The sequence below is a fragment of the Triticum urartu genome, chromosome 5A (assembly GCF_056163025.1).
Source record: "Triticum urartu cultivar PI428250 chromosome 5A, HENAU_Tu73, whole genome shotgun sequence".
In the NCBI taxonomy this organism is placed as follows: Eukaryota; Viridiplantae; Streptophyta; class Magnoliopsida; order Poales; family Poaceae; genus Triticum; species Triticum urartu.
Window position 1 is genome coordinate 110,700,084 of NC_141877.1, and position 27,711 is coordinate 110,727,794.

The 27,711-nt window shown below is 47.3% G+C and overlaps 1 protein-coding gene and 1 non-coding gene across 5 annotated transcripts; both read right to left on the reverse strand.

Moving 5' to 3' along the window:
- Positions 1-2,666: 2,666 nt before the first annotated feature.
- TRNAK-CUU (transfer RNA lysine (anticodon CUU)) lies at positions 2,667-2,739 on the reverse strand. Its single transcript has one exon. It is a non-coding gene; the product is annotated as a tRNA-Lys (tRNA).
- A 106-nt stretch (positions 2,740-2,845) lies between these two features.
- Positions 2,846-7,314, reverse strand: LOC125555730 (uncharacterized). 4 transcript variants are annotated; one of them, XM_087525616.1, is made up of 7 exons: positions 7,156-7,314; positions 6,563-6,718; positions 6,258-6,310; positions 4,651-5,992; positions 4,401-4,571; positions 3,876-4,067; positions 2,846-3,758 (listed from the first exon to the last, which is right to left on the reverse strand). In XM_087525616.1, the coding sequence occupies exons 2-7, from the start codon at positions 6,702-6,704 to the stop codon at positions 3,208-3,210; spliced, it is 2,451 nt and encodes an 816-aa protein (XP_087381742.1). In that variant the 5' UTR covers positions 6,705-6,718; positions 7,156-7,314; the 3' UTR covers positions 2,846-3,207. The 4 variants fall into 4 exon arrangements, with proteins under 4 accessions (XP_087381742.1, XP_048574548.2, XP_087381741.1 ...); XM_048718591.2 differs by having other exon boundaries at positions 2,846-4,067; XM_087525615.1 differs by having other exon boundaries at positions 2,846-4,067; positions 7,125-7,264.
- Between the last annotated feature and the right edge of the window lie 20,397 nt (positions 7,315-27,711).

Sequence of the window (27,711 nt, forward strand, 5' to 3'; positions counted from 1 at the left end):
CTGGATGCTGCCTTCTCTCTCCCCTAAGGCCCATTACTTCACCGGGGGGTTCCGGTAACCCTTCCGGCACTCTGTTTTTATCCGAAACTATCCGGAACACTTTCGGTGTCCGAATAACATGGTCCAATATATCAATCTTTATGTCTCGGCCATTTCGAGACTCCTCGTCATGTCCGTGATCTCATCCGGGACTCCGAACAACCTTCGGTACAACAAATCACATAACTCATAATACAAATTGTCATCGAACGTTAAGCGTGCGGACCCTACGGGTTCGAGAACTATGTAGACATGACCGAGACACATCTTCGGTCAATAACCAATAGCGGAACCTGGATGCTCATATTGGTTCCTACATATTCTACGAAGATCTTTATCGGTCAAACCGCATAACAACATACGTTGTTCCCTTTGTCATCGGCATGTTACTTGCCCGGGATTCGATCGTCGATATCATCATACCTAGTTCAATCTCGTTACCGGCAAGTCTCTTTACTCGTTCCGTAATGCATCATCCTATAACTAACTCATTAGTCACATTGCTTGCAAGGCTTATAGTGATGTGCATTATCGAGAGGGCCCAGAGATACCTCTCCGATACTCGGAGTGACAAATCCTAATCTCGATCTATGCCAACTCAACAAACACCATCCGAGACACTTATAGAGCATCTTTATAACCATCTAGTTACGTTGTGACGTTTGATATCACACAAGGTGTTCTCCGGTATGCAAGAGTTGCATAATCTCATAGTCATAGGAACATGTATAAGTCATGAAGAAAGCAATAGCAATAAAACTTAACGATCATTATGCTAAGCTAACGGATGGGTCTTGTCCATCACATCATTCTCCTAATGATGTGATCCCGTTCATCAAATGACAACACATGTCTATGGTCAGGAAACTTAACCACCTTTGATGAACGAGCTAGTCAAGTAGAGGCATACTAGGGACACTTTGTTTTGTCTATGTATTCACACATGTATCAAGTTTCCGGTTAATACAATTCTAGCATGAACAATAAACATTTATCATGATATAAGGAAATATAAATAACATCTTTATTATTGCCTCTAGGGAATATTTCCTTCACCTCCCTTGCTGGCGGTTTCGGTATTTTGCCTATGGTGGATTACCCATGTGTTGTTCTTCGCAGTTCACCCTTTATCATGTACATTTTTTTCGAAAAGGAGGATTACCCCGGACCTCTGCATCAAAATGATGCATGTAGTCATCTTTATAAAGTTATTCAAGAGAGTCTGACAAAATAAATACAAATGTCAAACCAAAGCCACTGTCGAGACGAACAAAGTCGCTATACCTACAAGTATAAAGATGTGCCCTGACCGCATCATCGGGCACCATCTAATCCAATGGCCTCAAGAAGCCGCCGGCCTGGCAAGCTGAGAGCACCAATCGGTCTAGGCGTCCTACAACGCGCATCACATGCACACGCTCTAGGATCCACCGCTCAATCTTTAGGAGGGATAATTGCATAGACCTTGCCAGACCCATCTGATGTCGACTTCACCATGACACCAGAAAACGCCACCAGCCTACGCGTGTCCATCAACCCTCTGTCATGTACATGGCATTGCGATGAGCTGTATTGGTCTCCTGTGTGTGTGCGCGCGCGCCCCTTCACGAGATGTATTGCTCCTTCGACCGTTAAGATTTTCGATCTGCTTTCGCACATAAACTAGAGAAATGGTTTTCAACCCACATAAACCGGATCAATCTCTTTTTGGATTGAGATCAAAATATAGGTGGGAATTTCTCCCCCACCCCCGCTTCCCCAATGATTGATTTTAAAAATAATTTGAGATCTCTGATGATGGGGTTTTTATTCATCTATATATGAGAGACTTATTATTGTTATCTAGCTTCGGAAGAGCGTGAAATTTAGTTGCTTCTAATTTGAGCATTGCTCAGTAACTGTTTCTTCTGTAGATATCGGCATTTTCTCGTTTTAATGTAAAAGGTCGGACATATGGTCCAAATTTTCGACATGTTTTTTTGTCCAAACCTATGGTGTATTTTTCCAGAGAACACATAGAGAAGCAAGGAAAGCATGAGCTAGAATTTGAACTCTTGTGATGAAGAACCTCAGTTCCATCACGATCTGTATCAAACATAGACTAATATTGTGACAAGGAACATGTGTTTTAATATTCCAAAGTAATCCTATGATGTGCTCTTCACCGTATTAATAATCAAGATTAATTTTGTCACTTTCTATTCAAACGTCCTTGATTGGATTGTTGTATTGCTGTGATGGATAATTTCTGTGAAAGTCAGGTGTGATTCCCACAAAAAAAAAAGAGGGGAAAAGCAGTTAGGCGTGATTGCTAAAAAAAAGAACATGTGTTTTAATATTCCAAAGTAATCCTATGATGTGCTCTTCACCGTATTAATAATCAAGATTAATTTTGTCACTTTCTATTCAAACGTCCTTGATTGGATTGTTGTATTGCTGTGATGGATAATTTCTGTGAAAGTCAGGTGTGATTCCCACAAAAAAAAAAGAGGGGAAAAGCAGTTAGGCGTGATTGCTAAAAAAAAGATGGTGTGACACAAACAACAATTGTAAAAGTTAGAATTGAATCATCTGCCAAGTATACATTGAAATGAACCATCTACAATGTAAAAAAGTATACACTAAATCGCCCACCGTGGGGCTCGAACCCACGACCACAAGGTTAAGAGCCTTGCGCTCTACCAACTGAGCTAGACGGGCTTGACGTTTGTGAAACAACACTACTTTTTTAGATTAACAGACATCAAGATAGTGTATAGATGCAAATTCCAAGGACCAAAGCAGCGGGTCAAGACCACAGTGATCATCAGAGAATATAGCCAAAATTCCTATTCGTTCACGTAAGAACGTTTTCCTGCTTTCAAAAACGAGCATTTTACATGTTCAAACTGGAGGATAAACTCTGGCGTGATATCACTTAGGACAGTCAGCTCAACTGCTCGAGACACTGTGCGTATACCAACCAGGCAACCAATATGAACTACAACGAGCTCCCTGGCAGTTTGAGTACAATTAGAATGCATACAGTATAAGTATAGACCAAGCACATAACTAAGACCTGTCTTTCAAATATTCTATTCATCTGCTATCTAATTCCATGTATATTCTGCTTTCTGTGTCTAGAAACAACGCATTGCTAAGTGTTCAGAGACAATTAGCTCTTAGAAGTCATTCATCGATAGATATTAACACTATCTGAAGAACAACATCATCCAGAAGGTCCTCCACCATAAGATCCTCCAGGTCCAGCGCGACACACTCTGCGTCGTACAGCAGGTTCATCCAGCTGTCCTTCCTCATAACATCATGCGCCACAATGTCGTCCACCGTCTTGTTGGGCTTCCACTGAAGGCTCAGGTAGCAGCTAACGTTTGCCCACACCTCCTCAAGGACGTGGGACCCCATGGGTATCGGCCTGGTGCGCGGGTCGAAGCGCGAATGCCACGGACCGTTGACAAGGGAGGAGTCGTAGATGTGCATCAGGACCTCGTTGATGATATCAAACAGGAGCATGCGCCTGATGATGCTGTGGGGCTCGTCGTTGGTCATCTCAAGATCCTGACATGAGCATTCTGCCTCCTCGAAGATCACTGGGCTGAGTGGCTGGTTGGATGCATACCAATCGGCCTCGCCACAGCTGAACCCGGATTTCTTGAGTATATCCTTCACATACTGGAAATCGGCCTCATTCTTGTCATCGACATAAATGTGCAAGGAACCTGCATCATTTTGTTCAGTGAATTCATGTATAAACTGGAACTCTGAATTTGGATCATTGGCACCCAAGGGCTGTGCCGGCTTGACCAGCCACTCTTCATCCTCGACAGCATTGGTACCTAGCAGCTGTGGTGTCTCGACAACCCACTCTTCATCCTCATGATCAGCAGCATCGATGCCCGAGGGTTGCAGTGGCCTAATTAGCCACTGGTCATCCTTGAAATTGGCAGCATATTCTCCTGAAGCCTGTGATGGCTTGACCAACCACTCATCATCCTCGAGTTGCATATCTTCAAATGTCGGTTCTGAGTCTGAATATGTCAAGAATATAAGTGTATAATCTTCCTTAAAAATAGAATAATGCCTCACAGTCGTATAGATATAATCATGGTAAAATGCATGCAAGTGCAAGATATTAGTTTACCATGGCATGGAAAATTAGGAAGAATTACTACTTCCATACAAAAGGTGATATTATGAAAGTATTTGGGTTATTGTTTATGACAACAACCGATGCTTCATATTTTCATGACTGTTTTGATAGAAGTTAGCTACTCTGTGTTTAAGTGGGGAAATATACCAACCAAATTTTGCTAATTGTTTGTTCCGATGTCTACAGAGGTTCAGGTTTCACTATACTTCACCTGCTACAGAATGCTCAGTAAAACTGCGGCTGTGATCTTGAAAAAATGTCCGGTCAAAGGAAGGTAAACTGTTGATGCGTCGATGGGAAAAAGACTGGCCAAAAGAAGACGAACTGGGAGTTCGGAGAATGCTACGTAAATCTTCTTCTAGGGAACAAAGGAAAGCACCTTCTGCAGAAATCACCGGAAACAACACTAAGTCTGTTTTATGTAAAGTTCACCTTAAGATAATCTTCCTGTCCTTTCATACCTTCATCATTTTGTTCACTGTAAATATCTGCTGTTCTTTCTGTGATATAATCAGGGTACAAATTTCCTTCTGTGACAATACTGAAGGAGCCATTTTCATGTGAAGAAAACCGATCAGATTCCACATCATATGTCTTGGGCACAATCTGAGAACCAGGAAATTCAGTTAGAGCATCTTTTTGAGGAGCATATAATTCCATTTCTGGAAGAGAAGTTATTCTTTTGATGTGCATCGGCGACTTTTTGTCTCTTAAGCTTGCATCGTCTTCCACTGCTGTACTTGGTCTTTCTAAGGAAATCCTTGACTCCCTTGACATTGAATCATAGAGAGTCGAGTACTTGTCTACTGATTCTGCAATAGAATATGATCTTCGTATTTGTTTCTCCTCCTGGGCATATTTCTTCGTGGAGGTGCTCTTGGTTAACTCAGCCATCTTTTGGCCATAAGGCATTTTATGAAAAACTCCGTCCTTTACGACATGTTTGATCTTCTTACTTATAGCTTTAAATCGACTTGAAGTGGTTCCAGCTTTTTTTAGGCTTCTTGATTCTGCAAGAGAAACTGTTGATGCCTCGACACCAGAAGGCAGTCTTGTACTGATGACTTTTGCGCCTTCAAGGTCAGATTTAGGCCTTGACGGCGACCTTTGGATTTCTACCCTTCTGCTTTTCTCACTGTCGCTCCGATCAAATATAGGGTTACGCTTCCCTGATGATCCTCCTGGTCTTGGGAACGATTCTAATTTGCTCAGCGGTACTGCACCGCTAGAGGAAGCTTCTTGCTCTTGCTGTTCAGGTGGTACTAACAAGGAAGGATCGTGAAGAATCTTGAGAAACAGTTCCCTGTGTGCATTGAACAATTCAAGGAAATCCAAGAACTCCTTCGAGTGATGCGTTGAATCATCAAGGCTTTTCTGCTTAGAGGAGACCTCATTCTCAGTAGTAAGGTTCTCAGGTATGGTCTCACAGGGTGCTTCTGCAATCAAGTTATGTTTGCCACTAATGCTACCAGAAGCCTTGCGCGACTCCTGAAAAACGGGACCTCTAGGGCTCTGATGTGATGACTGGGGTGCACCCTGACTAGAGCCTGTCTCATTGGAGCTCGATTCGTTCATTCGCTGGTACTCCAAAGCCAACTCATCAGGAACCACATATTCGAAGCATTTTGAATGATGGATTGAGCCGGAGCGTATCAAACGTGAGGACGATGGGGAGCTGTCACGCGGATTGGAATGCGATTCAATCTTCTTTTGATCTTTCTTGTGTGTTTTTTTCCTGAACATGAGTGTCTTCCATGTAAACATGCTGGCCTTCGCCGTTGGAGAAACGCTGTCAGTCTCCTTCTGAGTATTAGAAAGCAGTTAGCGATTAATACGGTGTGTAGAGTCATTTTAGCCACAGGCTCCACTCGGGAACTTAAGATAAATATCAGAAAATGACTTGAAAATTGACAGGTAGGCTCTTAGTTTTCTTGGGACTCAGAACATAACAATTTTAAATTTCTGGCTTTCTCTAATGTTAATATACCAATGATCAGTAGATACCTATGAGAGGTTGAAGCCTGCCTTTACCATTAAAGCAAATGCAAAATTGAATTTGAGCACATACCTGAACAGTTTCTTCTTTTTCTATGCCGTTTATGGGTTTCGGAACTTTTACTCCTGCATCATATATAAAAAGAAATAGCAAACACATTACAACTTTATATTGCCAAGAAAGATGTGGTTATCGGAGTCAAGCCTTTTTGCAACCAACTTTGGCAAATGAGCAGCAATGCATAATCTATAGCAAGATCCTATCCAAGACAAGGAAAAACAAAGTGAAGAGCTTGACTAGTAACATACACAATCATGTAAAGACACTAAGTCTTCAGAAAACTGCAAAATTGCTGCTGGAAGCATGCAGAACCTTACTGAGTGTGTTGTCATTTCCTTCCCCATGCTTTTGATAGGCAATCAGTTTTGGCGTTTGCAATTTTTGGTTGAGGGCAAGAAATTTGAACAAGCCCTCGAGGCAGCCTGGACCCCGCCTATCGAGCCGCCTGCCCTCCGCCATTGTTCTGGTGAAAGCTGAAATCAATGCAGAAGGAAGTTAGATCCTGAACACCTGCAGCTAATCCAAAACGGTGAGATATCCCATATATCACTTTCCATCGCACACAAATAAAGATATCTGTATTATATATACGTGCCATCATATGTTTTTTCTTTCTGAGAGAGAATTAGATAGAAAATGCTACTCCCTCCGTAAAGAAATATAAGAGCATTTGGATCTTGGGTGCTACTTTAGTGATCTAAACGCTCTTATATTTCTTTACAGATTGAGTACTGTATAACTTATATTGAACACATGATGACGTGTTCCAAGTTGTTTAGAAAATCATGTATTCCAAGTAAATCAAATAGCATAGCCCGTCTTGACTCTCGATTTTCTTGAAGGAAAAAGTGTTTCGTTTCTAATACTAACAGCTGAGACCTTTTTGGGGAGCAGCGCGAGATCATCATACCAGGGTGGAGAAAAAGGGCTCCTTCCTCGTGATGTGCGGCGGGAGAAGGGAAATGGAGCTGCTGCTCCTCCCCTCCATTGACGGACTAACGCCTATTTCCGCTCTGTTGTTTCCCCCCTTTCCCTATCCCTAGCGGTTAAACAAACTAAACTGAGCCTGAGCGCAAGAGAGGAGAGAGAGAGCCGGAGAGGAACGCGCTCCTCCTCACCTTTCTTTCCCTCTCTTCTCCCGGGCTTAGAGTTAGAAGCCCATGAGATTTTTTTTTAAAGCGAGGCCCATGAGACTTGAAGGGCCACGCGAGGATCTCGAATCGGATTTGCTTCCTTCCGTAACCGGTTCAAACTGGATGACGACGTCTCCTGTATAAATATCGAGCCCCCGCGCCCGGTTCCTTTGCTACTCTCGCGCGTCGATCGGTCTCAGGTCGCAGAGCAACTCTCGCGCGCGTACGCATGCATATGGGTCGCCGGAACAGCTACGCCGCCCGCGAAGCACAGGACATGACCCCGGACGGTGTGCCGGCGGCGGAGGAAGTGCCCGCCATGCCTCTGGCAGCGGGCGACTGCGGAGTGGACGCCTCACCTGTGGAGGACAACGGCGACGCTAATGGTTACGAGGAGGGTTACTCGACGCCGACGTCGCCGAGAAGCCGGCTGCGGGCGCCCGATGTGTGCCCCGGGGCGCCGCGGCTGCGGACGGAGGGGGGACCGCGCAGGAGGAAGAGAAAGCGGACGGAACGCGGCGGTGCCGTGGGTGTGCGACGTCGGCTCTTCCCGCTGTCGTACACTGGTGGCGTTGAAAAGTTGTCCCGTCTATATATGTAGTTTTTTTTGCATACTAATTGGAGAGCTTTATTCATCGAAAGGTATTCATGGATGAGTCATCCAAAAGGCTGGTCACCAGGAAGCTTAGAGTTTCATCTACCCAGTTATCTGTTACATCAAGTGCACAAGCACACTTTGCACATAGATGTGCAGGAAGATTAGCTGATCTATTTACATGACGAACATCGAAAGATGTAAAGTAAGTCTGAGCTCTCCTATCTCATCTAACAAATAGGCCACAATAGATCGTGAATTGTGACGAGAGTTCCAAAGTGTCACCAACTCCAAGCAGTCTACTTCCATTATCACATGGGAGAAGCCTCGGAGAGTAGCAAAACGAACACCATCACGTAAGGATAGACCCTCCATAGTGAGAGGATCTGTGATCCCGGAATAAGGTTTGCACCACGCACCAAGCAAGGCCGAGGGAGATCGAGCAACACCACCGGCACCCGCTCGACCCCCCTCAATATTAAGTCCACCGTGTGTTGATTTTGACAAAGCCTCATCAGGCGGACGCCATCCAAATCCAGGCAAAACTTGTGCCTCTTTGCGCGGCAGATGAAGGAGCGCAATGGCCTCCTTTGTAGCCCGCATAGTAGACACCGGGTCTCTACCCTCTTCTCCATGCTTGATGCGATTCCTGGAATGCCAAATGGACCACATGATAGTTATGATCTTTGCTCGGTCCTCATAGGAGAACACATGGGGAGCACGTAATGTCACGCGCCCATCACTCCGAGTGACAGCCGCAGACCAAACCACGCACATGCCTCTTCCCAGAAATTTTGAGCATGCGGGCAATGTAATAATGCATGCTTCAGATCTGTTGCACGACAAACTTTGCACTGCCGAGCATCCGTAATATGTCGATGATTGAGTGTTGCTTCATCAGGCAAAATCCCTCGAAGCACTCTCCACCAAAACACTAACTTTTGGGATAACATTCAACGTTCACAAGGCTTTCCACAACTGTTGATCACTCAATGAAGTTCCGGTAGCCGTCCCTTCCTCTAGAGCCAAACGCTCGTTCTGAGTCACAAGAGATCGGTACGCTGATTTGACAGTGTAATTGCCTGTTTTTTCAAATGCCCAAGCAAGAGAATCATTGCCACCGCCCGACCGAATAGGTATGTTAAGAATGGCCGCAGCGTCTGTGGCAATAAAGTTACTTCTGACCAGATCCTATCTCCACGACCAAGTATGAGGATCAATAAGCTCGGACACTAGCAAAATGTCAGAGTTCAGTGGTCGTGAAACATGTGTCATGCTGATCATCCCTGGAATCCATTTATCAGTCCAGATCGAGATCGTACTGCCATCTCCAACACGGTTTGATCAAACCTGTGCTGAGAGCTTTCTTCCCCGCAATAATCGCCTTCCAAGTAGCAGAAGCCGACTTGGGCGCCAGGGCCTGCATAAACTCAGTGTCGGGGAAAAATCTTCCTTTCAAAACACTTGTGCAGAGGGAATTTGGGCTCGTCAGAAAACGCCATCCATGTTTTCCAAGCATTGCAAGGTTAAATAAGTGGGGATCTCGGTATCCCATACCCCCTTGCACTTCGGTGTCACCAAGTCCTTCCAAGACACCCAATGCAATAACTTTTTGTCAAAAGAACTGCTCCAAAAGTACTTGGCCCTGGGTGAGGTCAGACTCTTACAAACTTTCTTAGTAAGCAGAAAGGTACTCATAGGAAAGGTAGGAATTGCTTGAGCTACCGATTTCAACAAAGCATCACGCCCCGCACAAGCTAATAACCTCTCTGACCAGCCTTGGATCTTGGAACGCACCCTTTCGCTGACATGATCGAAAGTACCGCTTGTGATCCGTCCAACAACGATGGGTAAGCCCAAATATTTTTCACTGAAGGCCTCCACCCGGATGTGCAAGGTAGCCTTCAATAATTGCCTTAGTTCTGATGGCGAGTTTGAGCTGAAATATATTGAACTTTTCTCTCTGTTAACACTTTGCCTCGAAGCCTCACCATAAACTCGAAGAATTTCATTCAAACGGATAGCACTCAGACTGTTTGCATTGATAAATATAAGACTGTCGTCCACGAACAGTAGATGGGTGACCCAAGGAGATCTGTAACTCACTCGCAGCCCCCTATCAACAACTCCTCTATTGTAATATTTTAGCAAAGAGGAAAATCCTTCTGCACACAACAGGAATAAATAAGGTGAAACCGGGTCACCTTGACGAAACCCTCTCGTTGGTGTGAAGTAAGGTAGTAGTTCTCCATTGACACGAACTGAAAGTCGTACCGATGAGACACACTTCATGATTAATCTAATAAAGATCATGCTGAAGCCAAGCCGCTGCAATATTGCTTCAAGATAATGCCACTCAACGCGATCGTAAGCCTTCATCATATCAAGCTTAACCGCACACGAATAATTCTGTCCCTTCTTCCTCCTTTTCATCGTGTGGATGCTCTCGTACGCAACCAGTACGTTATCTGTAATGAGGCGTCCCGGGACGAAAGCACTTTGTTCTTCACTGATAACAGAATCCATCCAGCTTCTCAACCGGTTAGTAATAGCCTTGGCCACAATCTTGTACAAGACCGGACACAAAGCAATAGGGCGATATTGTGAGATCGACTGCGGATGGCGTACCTTGGGAATTAAGGTGATGGAAGTATCATTCAACCCCGTTGGCAACTCTCCTCCGTTAAGAAAATCCAACACTGCAAGTGTAACATCAGCGCCCAGTAGGTCCCAGTGTCGCTGATAAAACCCTGCGTTGAAACCATCTACACCCGGGGCTTTGGAAGGCGCCATCTGAAATAGTGCCACCTTCACTTCTTCGGCCGTGTAGGGTTTATCAAGATCATCATTCATGGCCTGAGAAACTTTAGCAGGCACATGCGATAATAGATCGCTCGCATCCGCAAAACCCTGTGATTGATATAGGTTTTGATAGAAGGCTTGCACTTCCATCTTATCCTCCTCTTCAGACGAACAGACCGAGCCATCCTCTCGCCGAAGACAGGATATTTTGTTAATCCGTTTACGATGTGCCGCTTGAGCCTGAAAATAGGCTGTGTTGCGGTCTCCTTCACGAAGCCAAGGAACTCAAGATCGCTGTCTAAAGCCACACCTCTTCCTGGTGCAACGCCTCCTTCAGTTTTTGGACAACATGTTTCTCCTCATCCATTGGCCCCGAGCCAATAGATCTGCACCGGATGCGATCTAGCCTCTTCTGCAATTGTCTGACAGTGCGCGAGAGGCCACCAAATTCTCTAGAACCCCATGGTTCAAGAGTCTGATGTAATGCGCCCAACGCCACCGAAATCCCTTGAAGCGTAGGTCCCCTTTGTATGCCCCGCCAAGTTTCCTGAACCAGACGGTCATAATCCACATGAGTCTGCCAAACATTCTCATAGCGGAATTGTTTCTTTGTCCGTGACCTACCAGGCGAGTGCAACTTAATTTTTGCCATTACAAAGCAATGATCCGACTCCACCGATGGGAGATGTCTAACTCTGATATGCGCAAAGTGTTGTCTGAACTCTTTGTTTGCAAAAAACCTATCCAATTTGGCCTTGACATTTGCATCGCCAGCTTGACGATTATCCCACGTATATGCTGTCCCAGACCAACCGAGATCCTGTAATGAAACTTCATCGATGACCTCCCTAAAAGCACGCATTTGTCTCTCCGGCCGCTCTGCTCTGCTAAAGTGCTCAGAGGCAAACAGAGTTTCGTTAAAATCACCTGCACACAGCCACGCCGCATGAGGTATTGCATGAAGGGAACAAAGAGTCTGCCAGCTGTGGTGACGACTTTCAGCTCTTGGTGCCCCGTAAATACCAGTGAAACGCCATGTTGATGTAGCTTGATCATTACTTTGGACAACCACATCAATATGCATCTGACTAAAATTCTTTAACTCAACGATTACATCTCGAGACCAGAAAAGACCAATACCGCCACTAAGGCCAGCACTGTCTACAGCAAAACAACCTCCAAAACCTAGAGTGTACTTCAAATCCTCAACTCTTTTCGCACTGATTTTTGTTTCCATAACAAAGAGGAGGGTGGGTCCTTCTAGCTTCACAATGCTGCGAAGCTCTCGAACTGCCTCGGGTTCCCAAGCCCCCGGCAGTTCCAACTCAGACAGCTCATTGGGACGGGCAGGATCGCGAAGCGATCTTTGCCGAATTTTCAGGAGTGGGTTTCTTCTTCTTCTGCTCGCGGATAAAATCCTCCCCGTCAGTGTCATTGCTAGCTGAAGTTGGATCCTCATCAGTTTTACTTGTGCCAACTTCATCTGCATCTGTTACTCCCCCAGTAAGGAGCAAAGTTTTCGCCACTGGTCTGTAGACCCGATTTGGTCCTTCCTTGCGCTTCGGTTGCACCTTGCTCTTGTGGGGAGAAGTCACTTCCTCTCCGGTGTCCTTGTTGGTGCTAGAGTTTCTCGTCGTTTGTTTACTGTTCGCGACTTTGGTTCCTTAGAAAAACCATCATAGCCTTGTTTCCTTGATTCGTCCGGAGCACGAAGCGACGAACCAAATGGAAGTTCAAATTTCTCATCTCTAGAACCTGGTGTTGGACAGTAAAGTTCAGAGTGTCCCAATCTGCCACAAGAGAAACAGAAATATGGCACCTGCTCATATTGGATGTCATACATATCAACCTTCTTCCTCCGTGCAGAGTCTATCAAAATCCACCTTCTAAGTGGTTTGTTCACCTTGATGGAGATCTGTGCACGCAGGAACCCCCCATTGTGATCAAACTTGACTTGCTGTGCATGCCGATCCATCTGTTTGGCAATGGACATCCACCACAGCTCATCCCTCAAATTGTAGGGTAAGTTAATAACCCTAGCCCAAATATGTAGCCTATCAAACTTTACCTCATCCAGCCTCATGCACTCATCAAACTCTGCCAATATGATAGCATGCTTGTTGATATGCCATGGTGAACCTCCCCAAACTCGATCTCGATCTCGTTGATTCTCAAATTCCGCTACAAACAGGTTCATGCCCGTAGAACGGAACTGCAACCACGTGGATTGCCCCACGCCGAGCGGAGTGCGTTGGTGATGGTCTGAATATGAATAGGATTTCGATGCAGAACTTTACCAGCCACTTGCCACTTCGCCGGACCTCCCTCAGTCCGATCATCAAGCACAAGCGGAGTCACCTCTTCCTCAGATATGTCAAGCTTTCCCAAGGCTTCCTCCAGCTTCTTCCTCATGTCGCTACCCGCCTGAGAACCGTCCCCCGCTGCAGCACAGGGAGCAAGCATCGCCGGTGCACCAGCCGTCAGACTCTCCTCGCGCCGGCGATGAATCTCCGACCAGACATCGAGTTCCACGTCAAAACCCTAGATTGTCTCGGCCGCCGCCAGAGGGTTTAGGGTTTCAAGGAAAAAAACTCGCTACCCTCACCAAATTTTCGTCCGTAGCTTCGTCCGTCCCAAAAAAAGAGCAAATCTTTGAACTCTTCTTTCGCATGTAAACATGAGTTGACTACATCGATTATACATAAACAACAAAGTCCAAAAAAGAGCAAATCTTTGAACTCTTCAAACTCTTTCTTCCTTCATGACACAATCTGATATTTTTCCGAAGGCGGTGGTAGGAAAATAATAAAGGTATCAAATGATGGACCTGTAATACCAACGAGGGTTCTCCCATAGTTTTAATTTGAAACGCAATGCCAATGCTATGATGCAAGCACACAATCATTAAAATAATCAATCAACATCGGCAAAAGTGCCAACATGGATATTCCAGGGACAAAACCCTGAACAGACAGGTCGTCGTTCTCGAGGATTTAGCGGCCGGGATAGATATTGCGAGGACAATCCTCCTCATGGCAACCATAGGAAAAATCTAAAACCAATCTGCGACCAAAGGATAAATCTAAAACCGATCTGACGAAGCAAGATTTGTCAAACGAAGATTTCTTATTATAGACGATGCCATTTCTAAAGAAGAAGACTACCAAAACCCTAAACCAATCTAATGAAAACACACGTATTTCTTGTAAGAAAATCTATATGCATATGTGGAAAGACAATTTCCTGTCAAAAAGAAAAGACAACTCACTTGAATTGCTTCAATAATTACACTGAAAAAAGTTTCGATTAGGACCAACCTTCTTTCATACCGCTCACCGCCCTATCCCATCGGCTAACCGGCACATGTTGTTATCGACGGCTTTGCCAAGGTGGCGGCTCCCGCTGACAAAGCTGGTGCATGTTCTCTTGGTTTAGGGATTTTCGTCGGGTCCTAACGGTGGTAAGGGAATGTGAATTTATAGTTGTGGAAATGTCATGACAGGTCTCCAAGATCTAGACCACAAGTACAATGGGGCACAATATACCCATGTTCGTGTTGGATATATGCCCTAGAGGCAATCATGTGATGAAGAAATTTCCATATGTATTCATGAGTCCTTTGTATTGTCCTTGAACATCATCAATGATATGTATCAATAAGTATGTGACTTGTTTGTGGAACTATGTATTGTATGATGATTGCTATAATTGTCCTTAATTGATAAGGTTATGCGGACACATATCCTTGACTAGTATACGACTCGGTTAATGACTATGTTTCACAAGTCATGTGCATGGAGATGCTAAACCGATAGTATGGACTCGGGGATGGAGATCACCGAGTCGGACAGACCCACTTTGAGACGCAACGAGATATAGTCATCCTTAGTCTCAAGTACAATGTCTATGCCATGTCCTAGACCTGAGGTCCTCACATGTTCTCGGGATGAGGATCGACTCACTTATGGTCTATCAAGCGCTACTCCGTTTCTGGGTAGTTATAAAGGTAGCTTTCGGGGGAGTCGTGAGACATGCTGTGAGACATGGTTGACCAAGATGGGATTTGCCCCTCCTATTTGGAGAGATATTCTCTGGGCCCTCTCAAGTGATCAGATTCAGAAAGCATGACCATGCGACTTGGGTTAAGTGTTAACCCAGTTCGGGAATCTGTATCACGGTTTCGAGAAGAGAGGTCGATCTATCACAAGGGTGACAAGTACTCGCCTTGAGATCGACAAAAAATATCGTGAGGCAAAAGGAATGTTGCATATGACACATTGTTGAGGTTCATCAAACGACTTTACGCTCACATGGGAGTTGGCACGTTCTGCTAGGAGCCGCTACCAACTATCGACTTGGTCATGTCCATGCGTACGTGAACCTATATGGTCGCACACTTAAGGGGCTGCAACCCATTTAGATCCGATTCGAGTGGAAAATGGATGTGGACTCCTAGTGGGCTCAAGTGTTGAGCCCACCTCGGAGGACTATATAAAGTGGAGTGGGCGCACCACTTAGGGTTAATCTTTCTAACCCTGGTTAGCCACCGCCACTCCCTACGTCCATGACGTGCGACCGGACCTAGCAGTCCACCGCCCGCCACTGCACCCCGCACGTGTGGATACCTTGGAGGCATCGCATCTGCGGTGTTTGGATGAACCGTTCGAGGGAACCGCGAGGTGCCGTTCGCGGGAGATCATTGTTCACGGGTCTTTGCTGTTCTTGGGAGATCACCGTTCATGGGTCTTCGTTGTTCGCGGGAGATTGGCGACGCTAGGAGGAGACGGCCCGGAGATCGTCTACACCCATCACCAACTCTACTTCCGCCATGGTGACTGCACGTCTAGTGGTAAACTCGATCCCGTGATCTATTTCCAGCAGCATGATCTTGGGTGCGCGGTAGAAAATTTTATTTGGCACTAGCGTAGCGTACTGCGTGTTCCCACAGTGGCATCGGAGCCTCCGCTATGTGGTGATAGATTCGATGATATGCATATGAGATATGTAGATCGGTTTAGGTGCGGGTTGATGAGATCGGCCGCGCACGTCAGTGTTGAAGGTTGGTTTCGTGATCTTATTTCCGTGATCGTGACGCAGAGGTCGTGACATGAGTTACCCCTACTGGTCGGTTTCCGCCATCGGGGTAGAAAGTGGAACATAAATCCGGATGCATCACGCGAAGATCAATGAGATTGATCGAATCGGAACATAGATCAACACCGTGGAAATGTGATTTCCGCAGTGCTGAAATCTGTTGGAGCGGTCTCGGTAAAACGGCTGTAACTTTTGCATACGAACTCCGTTTTGCTCCACGACCTGTCAAATTGAACCTAACGAAAAGTTGGATTAGCAGCGAAATTTCAAAATGAGATTTCAGCGCTTCTGGATAGGCCAAAATCCGCTTGGAAAATAGAGTTTCGGGAGGTTTTATCTTCGGTGGTAGAACGTTTGACTTGTTTTTGCAGGGAATGCTTGTGATTTGGTATAGCCCATGATTGTTTCTTGTACATTATTGTTTCATGACCTGTGTGTCATGAGTGAGGCAACCGGCAGGAGCCATATGGTTGTCCCATTATTATATTAATGACTTGCGTATCAACATGAGAAGCCATGTAATGTAATTTACTTTCAGTAGCTATTAGTTTGTAATAGAATAGTATCTTATGTAACACTTGGTGGTTGATACCATGGCGTGGAGATGGAGATCACCACAGGAGAACCATGCATGGAGATGGAGATCACCATGGGCAGACCGTGCACGTGGAGATAGAGATCACCATGCGCTGTGAAAAGGAGGCTATATCATATCACACATATATAAACTGCCTGTGAAAGTTTATCCCTTTTATGCACCCTTCTTTTGCATGGTAGATGTTTTAAGTAGGGTGATCCCTCAAAGAATGTCAAGTTTATATGCCTCCCCAATTGATGCACCTTCACATGTCAAGTATATTTAGTGGTGGGCCTTTAAAATTAGGGTGCCACTAGATCTCCTTGAAGTGATGGGTTTGTGTCAGACACTTACATGCGAAGCATTGGTTGACTTGTCATGGCTATCAAAACAGTTTTGGGCCATGAGGCATAGGAGTTGGCACGGCATGAGCTGTCCCCAACAACAAGAGTCGTATGGAGATACGATTAGCAAGAGTTGCTTACCGAGTGATCTTGTCTTCTAGCGGTGATGCAAAAGCTCACTAGTTGACATGTTGATCTTGGATCTTGAATCACTAAGAATCAACCGAAGGATGTTGATTTTAGTGGGAGTAATGATCTTATGTTTAATATGAATTACTCTTCATGAATACATGTCTTAGTCTTTTGCATATTTCTGTTGTAGATCAATGGCACCATCTTCTCAAGTTACCCCTTTTTGTGTTGAAATCAATCCTGGAAAAAGATAAATTGAATGGAACAAACTTTACCACCTGGTATAGAAACCTGAGAATTGTTCTTAGGCATGAGAAAAAGTAGCAAGTTCTAGAGAATCCTCTTCCAGAGGAACCTGCCGATAATGCTAATGCCACAACCAGAAATGCCTACCAGAAACTCGTTGATGAATCAAATGAGATCAACTGTCTCATGTTGACTTCTATGGAGCTCGATCTGCAGCAGCAGTTCGAAAATATTGAGGCTTTCTATATGATCGAGAACCTCAAGAGCATGTTTCAAATGCAGGCTAGGACCGAAAGGTTCAATGTCTGGCGGTCCTTGATGGATTGTAAGATGAAAGAGGGTGATCCACTAAGCCCGCATGTGATCAAGATGATCGGGTACATGCAAGCTCTGAATCGGTTGGGTTTCCCACTTGGGGATGAGTTGTCCATAGATACAATTTTGGGTTCTCTTTCGGATAGCTATGGGCCGTTCATCTCGAACTACCATATGCATGGGATGGAAAAGTAGCTCACTGAATTGCATGGGATGCTCAAAGTGGCAGAGCAGGATATCAAGAAAGGTACGCATCGTCAAGTGGTGATGGTGCAGAATTCGGCTAAGTTCAAGAAGAGCTGGTCCAAGAAAAGGGCTAAGGCAAAAGGCAAGGAGAAGGAGGCAACTCTAACTGCCGCCACTGTGCCTAAGTCAGGGACAACCTCGGGGAGTGTTTGCTTTCATTGCAAGGAACCCAGACACTGGAAAAGGAACTGCAGCAAGTGGCTTGCCGAGAAGGGCAAGAAGACTCGAAGTATGACTTCTTCTTCAGGTACACTTGTTGTATATGTTATAGACATTTATCTTGCTGATGTTTCTAGTAGCTCTTGGGTATATGATACCGGATTGGTTGTTCACATATGCAACTCGATGCAATGGCTAAGCAGAACTAGGAATGTCGCAAGAGGAGAAGTTGACATACGTGTCGGGAATAAAGCAAGAGTTGCTGCATTGGCCGTCGGCACTATGCAACTTAATTTACCTTCAGGATTTGTAATGGAACTTGATAATTGTTATTATGTTCCTGCTTTGAGTCGAAACATTATTCCTGCCTCATGTTTGATGAGACAAGGTTATGAATTCAGTATTAAGAACAATGGTTGTTCTATTTACTTGAATAATATGTTTCATTGCTTTGCATGTTATTTATCATAGATCTTGAAGGTGAATCAGTCTATAACATAAATGTTGCCAGATCACGGGTTCCGACAAAACCCTCGAGGTTCGAACACTGGGGTGCGCGCGAAGGTTTTCTCCCTACCGATCCATGCCCTAGCTCACTAAGATCTCGCGGATGAACTCGATGAATTTGCAACACAAAGACACAAGATTTATACTGGTTCGGGCCACCGTTGTGGTGTAATACCCTACTCCAGTGTGGTGGTGGTGGATTGCCTCTTGGGCTGATGATGAACAGTACAAGGGGAAGAACAGCCTCCTGAGGTTGAGGTGTTCTTGTGCTCTCTTTTCCATTGTCCTCTACTGTGGTGGCTAGTTCTACTTATATAGGCCCTGGTCCTCTCCCCAAATATTGAGCGGGAAGGGAGCCAACAATGGCTAGTTTGAACGGGGAAAACTAGTACAACTTATCCTGACAAAAGTGGTCTTCGCCTACAAAAGGCTCTGGTGCTGACGCCGTCTTGGGCTCCATGGTGACCTCCGTCTGGCCGTCCTGCTGGTCTTGGTCTCGTTGCACCGATATGGAAACCTTTCCTTGATGCCTCTGTACTCCTCGCCTGCGCTTGCCCCCTTGGCACCAAAGAGGAAGCAAGGACACTGCGCACGCTGGCGCCCGCTTGGCGCCCACTGCTACCTCTTGAGCACTTGCGTTGGTTTTCCCTTGAAGAGGAAAGGGTGGTGCAGCAAAGTAGCGTAAGTATTTCCCTCAGTTTTTGAGAACCAAGGTGTCAATCCAGTAGGAGGCCACGCACGAGTCCCTCGTACCTACACAAACAAATAAATCCTCGCAACCAACACGATAAGGGGTTGTCAATCCCTACACGGTCACTTACGAGAGTGAGATCTGATAGATATGATAAGATAATATTTTTGGTATTTTTATGATAAAGATGCAAAGTAAAATAAAAGGCAATAAAAATAACTAAGTATTAGAAGATTAATATGATGGAAGATAGACCCGGGGGCCATAGGTTTCACTAGTGGCTTCTCTCGAGAGCATAAGTATTCACGGCGGGTAAACAAATTACTGTTGAGCTATTGACAGAATTGAGCATAATTATGAGAATATCTAGGTATGATCATGTATATAGGCATCACGTCCGAGACAAGTAGACCAACTCCTGCCTGCATCTACTACTATTACTCCACACATCGACCGCTATCCAGCATGCATCTAGAGTATTAAGTTCAAGAGAACAGAGTAACACTTTAAGCAAGATGACATGACGTAGAGGGATAAACTCATGCAATATGAAATAAACCCCATCTTGTTATCCTCGATGGCAACAATACAATACATGCCTTGCTGCCCCTACTGTCACTGGGAAAGGACACCGCAAGATTGAACCCAAAGCCAAGCACTTCTCCCATTGCAAGAAAGATCAATCTAGTAGGCCAAACCAAACTGATAATTCGAAGAGACTTGCAAAGATAACCAATCATACATAAAAGAATTAAGAGAAGATTCAAATATTGTTCATAGATAAACTTGATCATAAACCCACAATTCATCGGTCTCAACAAACACACCACAAAAATAAGATTACATCGAATAGATCTCCACAAGAGAGGGGGAGAACTTTATATTGAGATCCAAAAAGAGAGAAGAAGCCATCTAGCTAATAACTATGGACCCGTAGGTCTGAGGTAAACTACTCACACTTCATCGGAAGGGCTATGGTGTTGATGTAGAAGCCCTCCGTGATAGATGCCCCCTCCGGCGGAGCTCTAGAACAGGCCCCAAGATCGGATCTCGTGGATACAGAAAGTTACAGCGATGGAATTAGGGTTTTGGCTCCGTATCTGGTAGTTTGGTGGTACGTAGGTATATATAGGAGGAAGGAGTACATCGGTGGAGCAACAGGGGGCCTGAGGGAGTCCTGGATTAGGGGGTCTCCGGATAGCCGGACTATCTCCACTGGCCGACTGTTAGACTATGAAGATACAAGATTGAAGACTTCGTCTCGTGTCTAGATGGGACTCTACTTGGCGTGGAAGGCAAGCTAGGCAATGCATATATGGATATCTCCTCCTTTGTAACCGACCTTGTGTAACCCTAACCCTCTCCGGTGTCTATATAAACCGAAGGGTTTTAGTCCATAGGACAACAATCACAACATACAATCATATCGTAGGCTAGCTTCTAGGGTTTAGCCTCTCTGATCTCGTGGTAGATCTACTCTTGTAACACCCATATCATCAATATTAATCAATCAGGACGTAGGGTTTTACCTCCATCAAGAGGGCCCGAACCTGGGTAAAACTTCATGTCCCTTGACTCCTGTTACCATCCGGCCTAGACGCACAGTTCGGGACCCCCTACCCGAGATCCGCCGGTTTTGACACCGACATTGGTGCTTTCATTGAGAGTTCCTCTGTGTCTTCGTCGTTAGGCTTGATGGCTCCTACTATCATCGGTAGCGATGCGGTCCAGGGTGAGACTTTTCTCCCCGGACAGATCTTCGTATTCGGCGACTTTGCACTGCGGGCTGATTCGCTTGGCCATCTAGAGGAGGTTGAAAGCTACGCCCCTGGCCATCAGGTCAGATTTGGAAGTTTGAATTACACGGCCAACATCCGTGGGGACTTGATCTTGGACGGATTCGTGCCACAGCCGGGTGCGCCACACTGTCGCGATGGGTATGACCTAGCTCTACCACCGGACGGTACCCCAGAGGCCGCGCCCGCATCAGCTCCGACCCTTAGCTCGGAGCCAACTGCGCCAATCGAGGAAGGGTGGCTAGAAACCACCTCAGGGGCTGCAGTCTTGACGGCGATCGAGCCAAACACCAGCATAATCCTCCGCACGGCCCATGACTCCAAGGTGCCGGACTCTCTTCCGGACCCCGAACCATCCGCGCCCCTGCCAATCGAATCCGATTGGGCGCCGATCATGGAATTCACCGCCGCGGATATCTTTCAGCACTCGCCCTTCGGTGACATCCTGAATTCACTAAGGTCTCTCTCTTTGTCAGGAGATCCCTGGCCGGATTATGGCCAACAGGATTGGGATGCGGACGACGAAGAAATTTGACGCCCACCCACCACCCACTTTGTAGCCACTGTCGATGATTTAACCGACATGCTCGACTTCGACTCCGAAGACATCGACGGTATGGACGACAATGTAGGAGACGAACATGAACCAGCACCTATAGGGCACTGGAAAGCCACCTCGTCATATGACATATACATGGTGGATACACCCAATGAAGGCAACGGCGATGAGATAGCGGAGGATGACCCCTCCAAGAAGCAACCCAAGCGCCGACGTCAGCGGCGCCGCTCTAAGTCTCGCCAAAGCAAAAGTGGTGATACTGGCACAGGAGATAATAACACTCCGGATAGCGCTGAAGACAACAACAATCCCCTCCAGCAAGATTTAGAGCAGGAGGATGAAGGAGCCAGCTCTCCTGAGAGGGCGGCTGGCAGAGAGGAGGAGGATGACAATTACATGCCCCCCTCTGAAGACGAGGCAAGCCTCGGCGACGATGAATTCGCCGTACCAGAGGATCCCGTCGAACAAGAGCGCTTCAAGCGCAGGCTTATGGCCATGGCAAATATCCTGAAGAAAAAGCAGCAGCAGCTTCATGCTGATCAAGACCTGCTAGCTGACAAATGACTGATGTCCTCGCGGTCGAGGAATATAAACTCGATCGTCCCTCCAAGAGTTACCCAAGGCGCAGGTTACTACCCCGACTGGAGGAAGAAGCGTATGATACGGCAGATCGGCCACCTCGTGGCTGCGATAGAGAGGCATTCCAGCCAAAAGCTCAGCCTCCACCCCAACGCCATCCAAATAAAAAGGCATGGGGAGATATGCCAGACCTACGAGACATATTGGAGGACAAAGCAAAGCATTCAAGATCGATCTACGGATCACGAGGGCGCACCACTCTATGAGACGGTAAATGTCACGCCGGATATAGTAAAAGCAAATCCGGCCGGGCCGAACACAGCGGGCAGGACCCATACGAGCCGCGTCGTGATATAGCCCAATACAGAGGCTCCGCACACCCCTTATGCTTCCCAGACGAAGTAATGGAACATCAATTCCCAGAAGGTTTCAAACCTGTAAACATTGAATCATACGACGGCACAACAGATCCCGCAGTATGGATTGAGGACTTCCTCCTCCACATCCACATGGCCCACGGTGATGACTTACATGCCATCAAATACCTCCCACTAAAACTCAAAGGACCAGCACGACATTGGCTTAATAGCTTGCCAGCGGACTCCATTAGCGGTTGGGAAGATCTGGAAGCCGCATTCCTCGACAACTTTCAGGGCACTTATGTGCGACCACCAGACGCCGATGACTTGAGCCACATAATTCAGCAGCCAGAAGAGTCGGCCAAGCAATTCTGGACTCGGTTCCTTACAAAGAAAAATCAAATCGTCGACTGTCCGGATGCGGAGGCCTTAGCGGCTTTCAAGCACAACATCTGAGATGAGTGGCTAGCCCGGCACCTTGGTCAGGAAAAGCCGAAATCTATGGCAGCCCTCACGATGCTCATGACCCGCTTTTGTGCGGGAGAAGATAGCTGGTTGGCTCGCAGTAACAACATATCAAAGAACCATGGTACCTCAGATACCAAGGACGACAACAGTAGGTCACGCCGCAACAAGCATAAGCGCCGCATTAACGGCGAAAGTACTGAGGATACGGCAGTCAATGCCGGATTCAAAGGCTCTAAACCTGGTCAGCGGAAAAAGCCATTCAAACAAACTACGCCGGGTCCGTCCAACTTGGACCGTATACTCGATCGCTCGTGTCAAATACACGGCACCCCAGACAAGCCAACCAATCACACCAACAGGGATTGTTGGGTGTTCAAGCAGGCCAGCAAGTTAATTGCCGAAAACAAGGACAAGGGGCCGCATAGCGATGACGAGGAACATCCCCGGCAGCCGCACACTGGAGGACAGAAGAGGTTTCCCCCGCAAGTGCGGACGGTGAACATGATATACGCAACCCACATCCCCAAGAGGGAGTGGAAGCGTGCACTCAGGGACGTATATGCGTTGGAGCCAGTCGCCCCAAAGTTCAACCCTTGGTCCTCCTGTCCGATCACCTTCGATCGCAGGGACCACCCCACTAGTATCCGTCACGGTGGATTCGCCGCACTGGTCCTAGACCCAATCATTGACGGATTTCACCTCACTCGAGTCCTTATGGACGGCGGCAGTAGCCTGAACCTGCTTTATCAGGACACAGTGCGCAAAATGGGCGTAGACCCCTCAAGGATCAAACTCACAAAGACGACCTTTAAAGGTGTCATTCCAGGCGTAGAGGCCCACTGCACAGGCTCAATTACACTAGAAGTGGTCTTCGGATCCCCGGATAACTTTTGAAGCGAAGAGTTAATCTTCGATATAGTCCCGTTCCGCAGTGGTTATCACGCGCTGCTCGGACGAACCGCATTCGCTAGATTCAATGCGGTGCCACATTATGCATACCTCAAGCTCAAGATGCCAGGACCTCACGGAGTTATTACAGTCAACGGAAACACAGAGCGCTCTCTCCGAACAGAGGAGCACACCGCGGCCCTTGCAGCAGAGGCGCAAAGCAGCCTCTCAAGGCAATCTACCAGTTCGGCGTTTCAAAGCCCGGACACTTTCAAGCGCGCTCGGGGCAATCAGCAAACAGACCGCCTGGCGCGATCTGAGCTCGCGTAGCAATACGGCGGCCACCCCAATCCCAGCCCAACGGCGTTGTTCATGCTGCACGTACATAATTACCCATTAAAAATACCATGGGCACAGGTGGGGAGGGGGGGGCACAACTACGGCACGCCCCAAAACGCGGCCTAAACCGCACCAGGGGCTTCCCGTTTGGTTATTTTTCCTTTTCTTTCAGGACTTCAATCTCTGGAAACACTGTCCGACAGCTCTATTGCCGAACACATGATACATCAACCAAGGAGGCCGACAACTACGGAATTCCCAGGTGGATTACATATTTCATATAATTCCTCAGCTCGCCCTTGGAAGGGACATAGTCCTACTCTTTTGCTTATTACACTATCTGTATCACTCTTCTTTAATGCAATTTTTTAATATACAATGCATGACATTACGACTATTATCGCATTTTTTGTTATATGTATACATATCTATGTGTTCATTAATGATGCCTAGCAACCGTACACTCTGGTACGGCCAATGCACCAGGGGCTTACGTACCCACAATATGGTGTGAAAAGTCCGAACACTTTCACAAGTGCGGCACCCCGAACTTATAGCATTATATGCATCAGCTCCGAATCATGTCTTTGGTCAAATGTTGGGTTTGCCCGGCTCCTATGTTTTGGTACCTTATGTTCCGCTCTATCGGCTAAGGTAGCGCTAGGAGAACTACTGCGATTGTGCCCCGGTTCTGCCGGGCTGAGCACCTCAGTAGAGAAAGCTAAAACTGACTATCATGATAAGGCGAGAGACTGGTCGCTGTTCGGCGAGGTTTTTCGAGTCCCTAAAGACTTATGCCGCTTAGGGCGAAGGGCCGGCTCCGTCCGGCCTACAGGCGTGTATCGCGCCCCGAATTTGGCCTTCTGAATACCAGGGGCTTCGCCAAAATTTAAAATTATAGAATTCTATGGCTAAGTGAGAGTGATAAAGCATTATTAGTCTGGTTGCCTTGTTCGTTGTGCTGAGCAACTCCCTCAAAGGACCCAAACATGGGAACAAGAGTGCTCAGGTTTATCCCAAACACCCTAGCACTCGTGGTATGGGGGCAGAAGCCGAGGACTAGCCATCTCTCAGATTGGATAAATAGCCAAACAGAAGGTAATATTTTAAATTCACACAAGCATTGCATAGCGCATATGAAACAAGTTTTCATCACACAGGATAAAAAATGAGCAAGTATGATTCAAATATTACATTTTGTGAACACTCATCCACGATAAGACGGGCGCCCGGCAGAACACCCTCATAGTACATCTCGAGGTGGCGGTTCTCCTTACCCTCCGGCGGCCCCTCCTTGATAAGCTTCACGGCGTCTAGCTTGACCCACTGCGTTTTCACACGGGCGAAGGCCCGGCGTGCACCTTCAATGCAGACGGATTGCTTGATGACCTCCAGCCGTGGGCAGGCATCCACAAGCCGTCTCACCAGGCCGAAGAAGCTGTTCGGAAGGGCATCGCCAGGCCACAACCGGACTATGAATCCCTTCATGTCCTGATCGGCCACCTTATGTAGCTCGGCCATCTACTTCAGCTGGTCGCTCAATGCCACCGGATGTTCGGCCTCAGTGTACTGAGACCAGAACAGCTTCTCCGTCGAGCTCCCGTCCCCGGCCCAGTAGAATTGTGCGGCATCGGACACACTGCGGGGCAAATCTGCGAATGCTCCTGAAGATCTCCGGATTCGGGTAAGTAATCGGTAATTCACCTTTACATGCTCGCTTTGCATATAGAAAGCCTTACCCGCTGCTACCTTCTTCATCGCGTCAATCTCCTAAAGGGCCTTCTGGGCCTCGGCCTTGGCACTCTTCGCGCTCTCACGGGCCGCGGCAAGCTCAGACTCTCGTGTCTTCAAGTCAAGCTCTAACGCCTCGTGCTTCGTCACGAGAGCCTGAGCTCTTGCTGCACCTCGCCCACCCGAGCCTCGTGCCTCTCTCGCTCGGTGCGCTCCTGGGCCGCCTTCTCTTCGGCCTGGGACAATGCTTGCTTCAGGGTCGATCCTGTCATTTAGCAATCGCGTCCTTTTTCTCATATATAGATGGGGTATTACTTACCCTTGTTCTCCTCGAGCTGCCTCTTAGCAAGGCCGAGCTCTTTCTGGGACCCCTCGAGGGCCTCCTTCAGTACGGCGACCTCCGCAGTTAGTGCTGCGGACGCCAGCAGCGAAGCCTACATACGCATATCGACATACTTATATTAGACTCCTGCGATATCATTTGATCCTCTGTTCGGCTTTTCTTTGTGAACACCGAACAAAGCATCAGGGGCTACTGTCTATGCGGTAATATTTCTACTACATTTTAAAACACTTACCTCGAAGCCTGTTAGAAGGCTAGTACAGGCTTCAGTCAATCCTCTCTTGGCGGACTGAACCTTCTGGATCACCGCACTCATGATAGTGCGGTGCTCCTCCTCGATGGAAGCGCTGTGAAGCGCTTCCAACATAGTGTCCGGCGCCTCTGGATGGACAGAGGTCACCGGCACAGGCGTTTCACCCCCCTTAGAAGGGGACCGCTTACCCGAGCTCGGAGCCGTTGGAGGGTCCGGTCGGTGTTCGGCTGAGGGCCGAACTCGGAGCTCTCGGGGACCCCGTCCCCTCGGCTCCCGGAGTCTAGAAGGTCGCCTTGAGGCGCCTCCGGGACTGTCCCCCCTTGATCTGGTGCCTATTGAGATAGCACCTCGGCGTCGTCGGCTGGATGAGGGGAGGTGGCGGTCGGGACTGGATCGCTATCCATGTCTGACGAGCCCAGGGAGCCGTCCGAGGATACCTCAATATTGGCTCGGGGCGGCCTGCACAATTGAGTTCGGCATTAGGGAAAGAAATGCGACAAAGGAATCATATGGGTTACTTTGGTATCCGAATACTTACGATCTCCCCTGGGGCTTGGCCCTGGGCAACCACTCGTCTCCACTTTTGTCGGCGGTGGTAGAGCTGTCCAGACGAAGTATCCTTCCCTTCTTGGACCCTCCGGCCTCCCCAGCTGAGGCGGCCTTCCTTTTCTTGTCTCCCCTAGTCAGTGGGGGAGCCTCTTCTTCCTCTTCCTCATCTTCGGGGGAAGAGTGCGCACCGCAGACTCATCAGACGGTGAGTCCAACGACGCCTGGCGTCGGGAACTCTTTCGAGCTCCCTTGGCCTTCTGGGTCTTCTCCGGCACCTTATAAGGGGCCGGAGTCAACATCTTCGCCAGGAGGGCGTCTGCAGGGTCTTCGGGCAAGGGAGCCGGACAGTCGATTTGTCCGGCCATCTTCTGCCAGTCCTGCTAACGGCACGGGAGTTTAGATCCCGCATAGAATCAATCTATATAGAAAACAAGTATCCTCTGAAAGGTAAAACAACTTACCGCACTGGCGTGGCGCTTCGCGCTGAATCCGCGATCCTCAGTAATGGGGGGAGGGACCGCGGCGCCCTTGAACAGCACCCTCCAGGCATCTTCATGTGTCGTGTCGAAGAGCCTATTCAGAGTTCGGTGCTGCGCCGGATTGAACTCCCACAAGGTAAACTCCCGTTGTTGGCATGGGAGTATCCGGCGGACGAGCATAACCTGGACTATGTTGACAAGCTTGAGCTTCTTATCCACCATGTTCTGAATACATGACTGGAGTCCGGTCAGCTCTTTTGAATTACCCCAGGACAGGCCCTT